This window comes from Corvus brachyrhynchos, unplaced genomic scaffold, assembly GCF_000691975.1.
Source record: "Corvus brachyrhynchos isolate BGI_N302 unplaced genomic scaffold, ASM69197v1 scaffold433, whole genome shotgun sequence".
NCBI classification, from domain to species: Eukaryota; Metazoa; Chordata; class Aves; order Passeriformes; family Corvidae; genus Corvus; species Corvus brachyrhynchos.
Genome location: NW_008236935.1, coordinates 568,650 through 581,077, shown reverse-complemented (window position 1 = coordinate 581,077; position 12,428 = coordinate 568,650). Strand labels below are relative to the sequence as shown.

General features: G+C 38.3%; 1 protein-coding gene across 1 annotated transcript in view; it reads left to right on the top strand.

Moving 5' to 3' along the window:
* Positions 1-60: 60 nt before the first annotated feature.
* WDR36 (WD repeat domain 36) overlaps positions 61-12,428 on the top strand; it is a 31,213-nt gene continuing 18,845 nt past the window's right edge. The window contains exons 1-12 of the mRNA XM_017728367.1: positions 61-152; positions 1,076-1,103; positions 3,963-4,063; positions 4,558-4,675; positions 5,560-5,692; positions 6,592-6,646; positions 7,238-7,332; positions 7,801-7,946; positions 8,270-8,448; positions 8,940-9,060; positions 10,483-10,548; positions 11,474-11,557. Of these exons, the coding sequence (XP_017583856.1) occupies positions 120-152; positions 1,076-1,103; positions 3,963-4,063; positions 4,558-4,675; positions 5,560-5,692; positions 6,592-6,646; positions 7,238-7,332; positions 7,801-7,946; positions 8,270-8,448; positions 8,940-9,060; positions 10,483-10,548; positions 11,474-11,557 (1,159 nt within the window). The 5' untranslated portion in view covers positions 61-119. The remainder of the gene's footprint in view (positions 153-1,075; positions 1,104-3,962; positions 4,064-4,557; positions 4,676-5,559; positions 5,693-6,591; positions 6,647-7,237; positions 7,333-7,800; positions 7,947-8,269; positions 8,449-8,939; positions 9,061-10,482; positions 10,549-11,473; positions 11,558-12,428) is intronic.

Here is a 12,428-nt window from a genome sequence, read left to right as displayed (position 1 = left end):
TGCGGCGGCTCTGCAGCCGGCGGTGACCGGGAGCGAGCGAGGGAGGAAGGGAAGGAGGGAGGCTGCCGGCTAAACAGGCCGGGAATGGGCTTGTTTAGCCATGTGGGCAGCGCTAGCCGATGCGGCACAGCCCATCCGTCGGGAGCGCCCAGGTACTGAAGCTTTTCCTTCATTACAAGATCAATCAAAGCTCCCCCGCTCTGGTTTAGCGTTTGAGGACTACGTTTTAGGGGCGGGGGGCAGTCAGATCCTATTAAAACTCCTGTATGAAAACGGATGAGCATAGCAGAGTTCAGACGGACTCGTTTTTTGCAATGTAGAATCCTAAACCCCCTCAGGGTTGGAAGGGACCTCTGGAGATCACCCAGACCAACCTCCCTGCCAAGTCAGGGTCACCCTAGAGCAAGTTACACAGGAACGTGTCTAGGTGGGTTTGGAATGTCTCAAAAGAGGAAGACTCCGTTACTTCCCTGGGTTCAATCGAAGCATTTTCAGTGTGTAGGACACAGTAACTACACAGGTTTGAGTATAGTGAACACCAGAGGGCAGACATCAGGGATCTCCCTGCGCTTCTGTGGCGCCTTTTGAGCCTTCGCTCCTGTCAGTCTTCACAGCCTTTGAAGCATAGTAGTGATCATCACTAGGCAGAGATGCTTAGATGCTTGCAACTAAAGCAAATTCTGTGTAAACAGAGGTAAAATTAGAATACAGTGTGGTTGTAGTGAAAATAAGGTAGAAGCAGAGATGATGTAGAAACTTAAGGTACCCAAGTTCCTCAGGGTGACTGAACATGTCCTTAGTTTTCTGTGCATTAGGGTAAAATATATCAGGAAACACAACTTACTGTTGGTGAGTAGTTGTCTTTTGGCAAATGCATTGTCCCATTCCTTTTGACCCGCTGTCTCTATGTTTTTCAGTAGACAGTGTTGTAAACTAGGATGAATCATTTTTCTGGTTTGTGAGGTATCAAGTTCATTGTCTGATCTAGGTTAATTCTTAGAGTTTTTAATTTCTATTTATAGCAAATTCATTGCAACCAATCACTAAAAACGCCTTTTAAATATTTTCGTTGCAGGTGAAGAAGCTTGGTATTGTTGCTGTGAGTAAGTATGCACAAGTTGTTCATTCCTCTTATTTTGTTGTTTGGTTTTCTTTAATATGTCTGACATCTGCACTTCATTCTCAACTCAAAAGCAAAATAATAAATTGTACTTACTAATATTTGCACTGAAATATATTAAAAGTAGTCTCAGAAATCTAAAATACGAGTTTGGAAATAAGTCTGCTGTTGAAACTGGGATTTAGTTCTCTTAGAGACGTACCTTGTGAACCTTCTGTTCTTACCATGTTGTTCTTCCAAAAACACTTCTGAGCCATAAGGATTGCACAGTGAATAAAGCTCAATTATTAATTTATTGAATTAATTTCAGATCCCTTCTTTTTGTTGTTGTTTTGTGATTATTGGAAGAGTGTTATAGGAGGAAAATAACTACATGAAGAAAATAGATGTGGATGTCTTCAGGGAGTGTTAGGAATTGGTTGTACTGGATACAAAGAATATGAATTGATGGCTTGACATTCACTTGGCCTTTGGTGACAAAGCACTTTGGGTGGCAACAGCAGGGCCCACTTTCTTCAGCACCATCACCAGCAGCCTGGGTGATGAGGCAGCATGCACTCCTAGGTTAAGCTTGCAGAGGATGCTATTTTAGGAGTAGCTGACACCCAGAACAGCAGAGTTTCAGTCCAGGGAGCTGTTGCAAAACATGAAGTCTGGGCCAGCAGGAACCTTGCCAAGTTCAGCGAGGACGAGTGCAGAATCCTGCTGCACCTGGGACAGAACAAGCTGGGAGCTGACTGGCTGCACGGCATCCTGCTGGAGAGAAGGTGGGGCTGTGCTGGTGCCAGCCTGAATGTGGACCAACAGCACGGTAACTGAGTAAGGCAGGCTGCATATCCAGCCTCATTAGGAATGCAGCCAGCAGGTCAAGGGAAGCTGTTCTTGTGCTGCACCTCACACTGATGAGGCCATGCCTGGACTGCAGCACCCTGTTAGTGTGGTTCTATCCCTTCCACAGCTCCTCTTTCTCCTGCAGAAGGGATGCTGAGGAGCCAAGAGAGTGTTGGGGCATCCGCATGCAGTATGAAAAGACACTGGAGTAACTGCATCTGTTTAGTGCTAAGAAGGGCAAGATGCAGGGTGACCCAGAGGCAGCCTGTTACCTGAAGGGCTGGATTTGTGCTGATGGTGGTAGTGGTAGACAGAGCAGCAAGGGGCAGCAGCCACAGATTGCAGCTTGAGAGGGTCACAGTGGAGGGCAGGAAAATTATCTGAGAGGTAAGTGTGCTATTGTGTAGACCTTGAGCAGAACTTCTTCTGAAGTGTCCAAGACTCAGCTGGGCACAGCTGCAGCTAACCCAGTCTAGTACTGGTGATAATCAAGCTTTGTGAGGAGCTGGTGGGATGTTGAACTGGTTGATTTCCAAAGGTCCCTTTCATTTGACATTTACATGATTCAGAGGGATGCACTCTGTCTTGAAAAGTAGGGGCTTTACTTCGGTATACCACTAAGTTTTTACAGAGACCTCATATATAAAATATATTTTATTAACAGAGCACCTTTTTATTTTTATTCTTTTTATTCTTGTATTAACAGAGACATTTGAGAGCAATTGTCACACAACCAGGACTAGATTTAGATGATCAGCTGTGCATGGTTAAAGCTGTACACACATTAATGTGTGTATTATGTGGATTAATTTCATCTTGCAAAATTATAAAAACATTGCATATTCTGTTCAGTGGGCTACGTCATCTTACATATGTAGTCATCTAAGCTTTTTGAGAAATTGAGGTGTTGACATACAAAATTGTAATTGAGAAAAATGAATGCTGTGCCTTTATTTTTACAGTGCTTTTGGTTTGTTGATGTTATGTGGTTGGCACTTCGAACTTTTTAATTTGGGTCTGCCTAAAACTGTCTTAGCCTTAGCAGCCTTGCATACAGCTCCTGTGGAGTACTGGGTATCTGTAACCTGGTTGTAAGCCTGAGTCACTTCAGAGGTGCTCTGGGAAGATGTGGTCAAACAAATGAAACCTCATAGAATGCAACCTTTTTTGCTTTCTTATTTTAGTTCCTCCTTTTGAAGCTGTGCTGCAGTACAGCAGAGTGTGTAGTTTTCTTTTTGTCTACTACTAATTCACAGTACAAAGCACCTTTGTGGGAAAGGCTGCTGTGTGACCATGCAAGTTTGTATCATAGGTGCGCTCCCACAGTGATTTTTGATCCGGTGTTTCTCTGCCGAAGTGTTAAGTGCTTTAATTTGCATTTTTATATTTCCTTGGAGAGTATTATTCCCTACGGTGTTTATTTTTCAGTTTTCTACCTTTTGGGACTACACCACCAGTTTCTCAGTGTGGTCTGGAACTTTGACTCTTTTACCTTTTGGGCTAGTAAAGTAAATATCCCAATATTAGTTACTCTTTCTGAGCCAGCTGTGAGGTGGGGAGAGAATATTCTTCAAGCGTTAAATTCTCAGTGTGGTCAGGAGTCAGGTGCAGGAGCGGGTGGCTAACTTCGAGGCCTGCAGCATAACTTAACCTTAAAAAGCCCTGCTAATGCTGAGACTTTGATTTATTGTCTGCTTCCAGCCCTCACAAAGCTAACATGTACCTTTACTTACAGAGATAATTCACTAATTAATTAAATATTTAATGTTTTTCAAAAGATCTATGTTGTGACCTACCAGTCTTATGTTACTTATAATGTTGTTACTGGTGAAATGTTTTGTAGTTTATATTTGCATTCTTCTGAAATGTGTGCATTTCTCTAAAATTCAACATAATGCTCGGCCAGAGGGCTTTTTTTGTGGGTCACCATGCCAAAAAAATACACTGTTGAGCTTTCTCTCTTGCTAGGAACCTGAAACTTGTTTAACTTTTTCTTTTGTTTGATCAACAGGTAACACTTTGCCACAAGACATCACATGTTTGGCAGCAGATCGCATGTTGATATTTGCTTCATACGACAATATTCTCCATGCTTTTGCCAGGAACAAAGAGGTTTCTATTAACTTACTTATTACTCAGTAGTACAAAACAGTTGTGTAGTGTTTGTGGTATCAAGGCAGTTAATTGTATATGGATGCCGTTTTCCATAGATGTTTGGTACCTTCAGTTTTAGGGAAACAAACTGTAGAATAAGGAGTTAAAAGCTTAAACCAGGAGAATGTAAGAGCAAATTCCATAGTGGCTGAACTGTGTTTTGTGTGTTAATTACAATAATTAAGTAGCTACTTAAAGATTAAAAAAACCCATCGCTTCATGTAAGCTAAATTAGTTGAAAATAAATAATTAAAATACTTAGGTATCATATTTTTTGTCAACAGTTTTATGTATCAGATACAATTATTTATCTTCCACTTCAAGTTGTCTGGCCTTTCCATAAATTTGTTTTGAACTTGTTGCTGGTATTTGTTAGCTGTCCTTAAGTACTATGTTAACATGAAACTCTACCTTAATGGCTTACTGGAAGCATTTCTATTTTGAAATTGTAGGTGGTTCATACCTATGAAGGCCACAAGGCAAGGATACACCTTCTACAGCCTTTTGGTGATCACGTCATCTCTGTGGATGTCGATAATGTTCTTATTGTTTGGAATATACAGTCAGAAGGTGAGAGATTTTATTTTTGTTGCTGCTTTATAGGATAGCACTGTAAGACATTCAATAATTTAAAAAGAAGGGCTTTTTTTAAATGCACATGTTCAGAAGTAGTTAATTCTTAAAGAAAATTCTTAAATGACTGTGCTACTAAATTGGTGATCTGAAGTCCTAATCCTGGTGTAATGTTTCGTGAATGGATACTGGACCATGTGGAGAGGCCCAGTAAGGTTGCACGTAGACGTAAAGAGAGAATGTTTATATGAAAATTACATTTTAGTGTTCCATTTTCTCATAAAGACTGTGATAGAGCAGCTTTGGAATTATCTCTGCAACCCTGTATTTTATTGATATTTACCAGACTGGGTACGACTAAATTCTAATGAATAATCCTTTTGTTTGCATCAGCATCTTCTCATGCTGTTGTCAAGTGCTTTGTAAAAGTGTGCTTCAGTGCCCCAAACATTTTTCTTTAGAAAACATTCATTGGTGTGACCAATGTTATTCCCTGCGTGCTGGTTGTCAAAAGTGTCTGTAACCAGGCTTTAGAGATTTGGAGTTGTGATAACAAACAAAAGGTGGGTTAATCAGATGAGGTGTTTTGCTCAGGCAGGAGCAGGAATCGCTCAGCAAGATACAAATCACTACAGTGTTGCCAGTATTGTTGTAGTGGGTAGGCTCATAGTGAAAAAATACACCTTCAAGCCAACAGATATTACAACATAAAGCAGTTTAGCCTCTCCTGTTACACATTAGCTCATCCTGTAATGTAAGAAACACCAGTTGCAGGATTTGAAGAGTAGACATCGGTCCTGCTTTTACATTTGTGAAGGGGTGACAAGCCTGCAGATTTGTAGGGGTAGCTGCACTAACACTATTTCTTACTGTTTTTGCAGAAGAGTATCTTCAAATAGATTTTGATAAAGCCACTTTTGCAGTTTCTGCACTTCTGCATCCCAGCACCTATCTGAATAAAATTCTCCTTGGGAGTGAACAAGGAACCTTGCAGCTATGGAATATAAGATCCAAGTAAGATTCTGATACTTTGGCTACACTTCATGCTCCAAGTAGTTTGATAGGCAACAAATGATACTGTTAAGTATGGAATCTTTTACTAGGTATTGGCACAGGTTTTCAGTTGGTATATCTCCAGGAACAAAGAATGCTGCTGCTCCCTGAATGCTGATGCCTTTCAGGTTGCGTGTTGTTTACTCTCCTTGCAAAATGGCAGGGGTTGTTCAGGAATTACTTTTTTTTCTTAAATTTCTTGGAATCACATAGCTTTCCCATGAAAGGTATTAAAATAATAGTTAAAGCATGTTCAGACCTCCTGCCTCCCATCTTCCAAGCTTGGCTTTTTTGGTTGTTTTGAGTCCAGCGGAGTGCTGGCAGGTAGAGTGGAGGTAATTACTAGCATTTGAGCCTTAGACTCAGATAAGAGATATGTAGACATGCAGTAATCCCAATAGATCATCATCCATAATGTCAGTATTTCATGCCTACCATGAGCAGCTGCTTTTCTAAATCATGAAAGTTACAGGTACAGTGAGCTTCACTGCATGTTCATGTTCATACTGCAGATAGGTGTTAAGTTGGCTTGCATAAATCAGTGTTTCATTCTCCTAACTCAGCTTGCCATGATATCACTGATATTTATTTTGTTTCATATGTTTGTGTCATGTAGTTATGTCACCATTGTGGTATTAATGCACAACACTGGCTTTTTTCAATAAAAATTAGCCATAATTTTTATTTTTAGCCTTACTTATTAGTATCACAGGGTTATTTTTTTTTCCTTCTATCTGACTTATAAGGACAGATGCACAGCTGATATACTTTTCTGTGTAAGTACATATAAAGCAGCCACTTTGTCATTGAAAATACCCAAGGGTTAATTGATTTATGGGTTTTTAATGTTTGTTTTACAGCAAACTCTTGTACTCATTTCCAGGATGGGGCTCAGCAGTCACAACTCTTGAACAAGTTAGTATTTTTGTTATCTTTTCTTTTCATATGTAACTGGTCAAGAACAGCAGGCAAAATATTGTTTAAAGTGGCAGCAGTAAAGATGGTTTGTATTCTCCCAGGGATTTGTAGTAGCCCTCTCTTGACTGAAGGTTTATTATCTGCTCTTCCTCTATTCCTAGTTCTGTTGCATTTAGCATCTTACCTTTTTTGTGTTCATCATATCTATAGTCTTCACTGAATGATGTCATGAATTCACAGAGTTTTCAAGTTGCATTTGTATCATGAAGCTTCATTACACTGGTAGTTTTTTGCCAAATTTATTTTGCTTTGGAGTTTGATAAAATGTAGATTTTGTTGATTCAGGAAAAGATTTTTTAATGGCATTTGCTTTATTTTTATTTTTGGATATAAAAATAAGTTAAAGCTTTCTTGTGGCATTGATGACAGCTTTGAAAATGGTCAGCAGTTGTCCAGGATAAAACTTGTAAATATGTGGGGAGTGTGTCAGGGTGTATAATGGTCCACCAGAGCTAGTGGACACTTGAAGTGATCTGTTCTTCAAAGGAGTCACAGCTTCTGGAAACAGAATTTTTTCATTTCTTGCAGGCTCCAGCAGTGGATGTTGTTGCAGTCGGCCTTGTATCTGGTCATATCATTGTACATAATATTAAGTTTGATGAAACTCTGATGAATGTTTTTTAGTGAAAACATGTATGAAAGCACTAAAACTGAGCGGGACAGAGGAAATTAGTTTTTGATAAAACATTTCAGAATCAAATTTGTGCTGAGAGTTTTTTTTTAGTTTTCAAAGGCTGCAGGTAGTCTAGAAAAGGTAGCAATAAGTAAAGAAGATCATGCATTTTCATCATGCTAGCTGTTTTATAGGATTTTCTTGTGTTCTTAGGGCACATGAAGTGACATACAGCATATTTGAAAAGAAAAGTTTGTTTACGGTGTGCCAAGAGCTAGCAGAGTACACAATTGTCAGAGTTACTGTAATCAGTACATTTTGCTTTAGTGTCCAAACCTTCTTCTCAGCAGTGTCTTTGTCCCCCAGACAATGTTAGAATGTTAATAGTTGAGTGACTATGGAATGATGTTACTGGGGAATCTTATTTATGTTCACAGCTTTTTCTTATCTAACGAACGTGTCCTAATTACTAAGCTAGCTACTTTAATGTTGATCCTTCCTGCAGAGCTGAATCTGAATCTAGAGCTGAATCTAATCCCTATTTGAATAGACTTGCGAATCTTAATGTGATAGAGATTACCTTGTTGAGGAAGAATGCTACTGGAGAAAATTGTGGAAAGACTTGTGAGAAGTAGAAGGAGAGCCTTTTTGTGTCAATATCTATTGTGTTTTCACGCAAAACCTCTAGCTCTGATTGCTGGATTTAGGTGTTCTATTGTTATCTGATATGAAAAAGTCCTGGTTTTATTATCAGTGAGTTTTGGGTTTTTTCTGATTGACATACTCCAACATTTCTGTTAAAACATATATTATTTCTAGTATCAACTTGAGATTTCTTTTTCCTTGTGATTGTAGGCTTTTCTTGCATCAGTTTTCAGATATGACAAGTCAGTAGGGATGAGCTCAATGTCAATAAGCAAACCTTTTGAACTTTTCTTTTTTTTGAGCAGATGGACACCCAATAATGGCAGCTGGTAGCCCAGTTGGACACATTGCTTTGTGGGATCTAGAGGAGAAGAAACTGATGTGTCAGATGCAAGATGCCCATTCCACAGCAATAGCTGGCATGTCATTTGTCCCTGGAGAGCCACTTCTTATTACTAATGGTGCTGATAATGCTCTACGGGTGCGTTGCAATTGCTGCTGCTCTCTGAAACCGATACAAAACTTGAGTTGCTGGTTCTCAGTTGGACTGTAGTGGAGTGTAGTTTAAAGATTTGCTGCCATGTTGTCATTGCCTCATTTACTGCTTAGTAGTAGCCTTGAAGAACAAAGCTTTAGACCCACTTTTCCAGAACCACACTTTATATCCCAGTACACTCTCTTAAATCTTGATCCATTTTTATGATGTTTTGGATCATAAGCAGTTGCTGTTGATAAAAGTCCCTTGTGTTGCATGTACTCTGATGCCACTAGGCTTTGGTAGAGGGGCAGAATGAGCAGGAAGCAGTCAGGTGCTGTGGTGGAAACTTCCAAAGCTTTAGGGTAAAGGGTGAAAGCCAGTGTGTGATGTTGGCTGCACCAGCTTCCAGCTAAACATATTCCACTGACGAGAGATGCAATTTTTGGCAAGTCAGTGTTTCACAGCCTGTTTTTTCTGCTTGTTTTGGGATGCAGGTGTGGATTTTTGATGGACCTGGTGGTACAGGTCGGGTATTGAGAAGCCGAAAGGGACATAGCGCACCGCCAACAAAAATCAGGTACCATGGGCAAAATGGAGAGCAAATTCTTAGTGCAGGTATGAATTCCCATTCTTTTTCAGTTTGATTTCTTGCCGTGATAAAGAAAACGTGCAGAGCTAAGTGTCTTTATTAATATACTAGATTATATTTCATGTGTTGTATAATGTATTTATGAAACGTAGTAAGTAGTTAACATAAACAGTGTAATTTTTTACTGTAACAAAGTGTTTCACTAGAGTTTTCCTACTGTAATAGGAAACTAATGTTTCTCTAGAGTAAGGTATCAGCAAGTAAGCTGAAGAGTACTAGAAAGAAGAATAGCGAAGGAGCTGCTCTTATCATCTGTATTTAGATATTTGATAAATAAAAATTGGTTTATTATCTCCTGAGCAAATATCAGCTAGTCAGAATGAAACCTGTAACAGCTAGAGAAATTTGGTTGTGGCAGGGGAACAATTAGCATAATGTATTTAGAAACTAATTTTTAGTAACTCCTTTTTCCACTGGTTTTATCAAGTTTTGTGGCTTGCACTGTCTTTGTAATTTATTACAGCTTACTTGTATCTGTAATATTTATTTTCAAGGTTGCTTTTTACTGAGATATTAACCTAGAAGTGTAAAAATGCATAAGTGACTACCCTTCCTTAGAAACTAGTGTATTTGAAAACACTGCTTAGGAAATGGAAGTGCCAGGTCAGACTGTGTTGTACCCAGACCACTTAAGTAGTGGGGTGATAGGGACTCACCACCTAGTCTCTACTTATTCTTAAGTAATTAATTGTCTGCATGGGCTACTTTTGAAAGCATTACATTACCTGTACTAAGATCTCTTGCTGATCATCCAGCTAGTGACTTGAATTCATGTAACAAATTACTTGTCAGTATTTCAGCTCACACCAGACAAACTGCAGTATCAATTAAGTGTTGCTTAACAAATCTTCACATTTGCTTGTGCAGTGGAGAGGGCAAAGAGGCAACCTTTACAATGAAAAGGGTCTTAACCTTTGAGATCTGATGTATCTGCAGTGTAGAGAGACTGACTCTCTACACTCCTTTCTGAAACAGTGGTAAAACTTTGTGCAGCAGAAATGAATTAGTTTCCTTTCAAGTGCTACTGGTTTCCTTAGAAGAGGCATCTCCTCAAATAAACTTTATAAAATTTCATTAATGAAATTCATTTCAATAATGACATTACAGGGTCAGGAATTGAACATGGAGAAGATGTCTGTGAAGAGTGTTTCATGTGAACATGTGTGGGGCCGAGCTGTAGCAATGGGATGTAGGCTACAGAAAATTAGGCTCCATTTATTCTGCTACTTACAGTGTATCTGTATTTATTCTTGGACCAGAAATTTTAGTATATACCTTATTATAGTGTTTAAAGTTGTTAATTGCTTATCTTTTACTTTTCTTTCTCAAATAGCTTATGAGTAAAGTTGATTTTTGCCCTTCACTGCTCTGTGCTAATACTTTCGTAGGTCAAGATGGAACACTACAGTCTTTTTCAACAGTGCATGAAAAGTTCAATAAAAGTTTAGGACGTGGTAAGTATTTCAGTCAAAATACAAACATGGGTGAAAAGAAGTCCTGAAAAGTATTTATATAAATATTAGACAGGTCTTATTTTCACTTTAACTGTTCTATAAAAGCCAGTCACCTGAGTTATTTTGCAAACTCAGTCCTTCCTTCTGTAAGTGTACTCTTATACTTGTTTGTACTTGAAAAAAGTGATTTCTGATCCTGGCGGTGTATGTTACTTCACTGGGCATGATTTTTGTGTTAAAAATGTGTAAAGCAGTAGCTGACATTTTAGCATACATAATTGCAACTTTTTAGCCTATTTTCCTTCTGTTCAGTTGACTGAGTTATTAGCCAATTCATATTTATTGGCTTGAGTTCCTTTGATTTAGTGTAGAGCTGTACTTAAACACACGTTGCACGTCATGCTCTGGTTAAGGAACATTTTCATTTGGGAGAGCAAGGATCAGAAAGACTAAAATAATTTGTAGTTTTAAGTATCTATCTGTATTATTATACACGTATTTGGATCTGTTTGAAAAGACACGTAAGAATTAATTTGGGTATAAATTTGAAATTCAAGATTCTTTGGTTACTGAAAGGATGCTGTTTATTGCTTTATATAGTCATGTCTGTAGGACCATGTATTTAGCTGTGATGGAGGAACCTGTGCCTCAGGATTTCAGCACAGGATCCTGGAACAAAGAGATTTAGTGGTGAATTCACATCTGTGAATGTAAAAGGCTGATGATTTCCTCAGCATTGCATGAATTCTGACAGAAACTCTGTATTAGTGTTCTTAGCTCTTCAAACCTAGGGAACAATGATGTGTTCATGTTAGCGAAATGTTTCTAAATTTAAGAGGAGCTTTGCGTTTTGTTAACAGTCCTTTTTAAACCGTTATGCTCAGTTCTAACCATGAGACTGAGACCCTTAATGTCTATTTTTAAGGTTCAATTAACAAAAAGAAATCAAAAAAGAAAGGCCTTAAGCTGGATACGATGGCACTACCACCGATTACAGCCTTTGCTTCAGGTAAGTGATCTTTGACATAGATGACAGACTAAATGTAAATACATTATCTTCAGGTATTCATTTAATTTTTTAACCCTCAAAACACTACTGTTTTGGAAGCTCATGTTATATGAAGATTAGATTATTCTGTGGCCTTTCATGAGCTACTGAGTGTCAGTTAAAATTGCATTTGTCTTGATAAAATGTTCCAATATTTCAAAAAGAGCATTTTATATTAAAACATCCTTGTCTGCCTCTTGGCTTGAAAATCTCCTGCATGGGAGCCAAAATCTCCTGATGTACATATTATTCCAGGCTGGAAAACCAGCAGCTAGGTGGAGGATGAAGATATTTGTCAGCTGAGGAAATCTCAGTTGCAGTTACAGTTGGTTTTGAGTCCTCAGTACATTTATTTGAGCCACTTTTCAAAGTTGAATTTCAAGTAATCCATTCATTTGTAATTCAGTATGCAAATAATGAAACTAACTTCTTTAAGCAGAATTACAATTATCTTTGCTTCATCAAAATGTGTTTCTTTAAATTAATGACCTCCTCTTCAGACTTGAAATCTGCTTTGTCAAAAGTGTAGGTATTTTCTCTTCTGAGGATGATTTATTTTTTCCTATGTTGGAAGATCTGGACTTAAAATTTTGTGGAGCCATTTGACTTCAGTGATACAGACTGTTTGTATGTACTTACTGCGAGTATGTGTGTATATCTTTAAGGTTTTTATTTAAAATTATTAAATTTTAAAATTAATACTAGACCTGCCTATGTTTAAATACATAGAACCTCCATTTATTTAAGTACACTCTAGAGTTGCTTCTTTTTTGCTGTATTGTCTTTGTTTGGTTAAGTAAACCAGTTTGTATCTTGTTTTAATCTTTGAAGT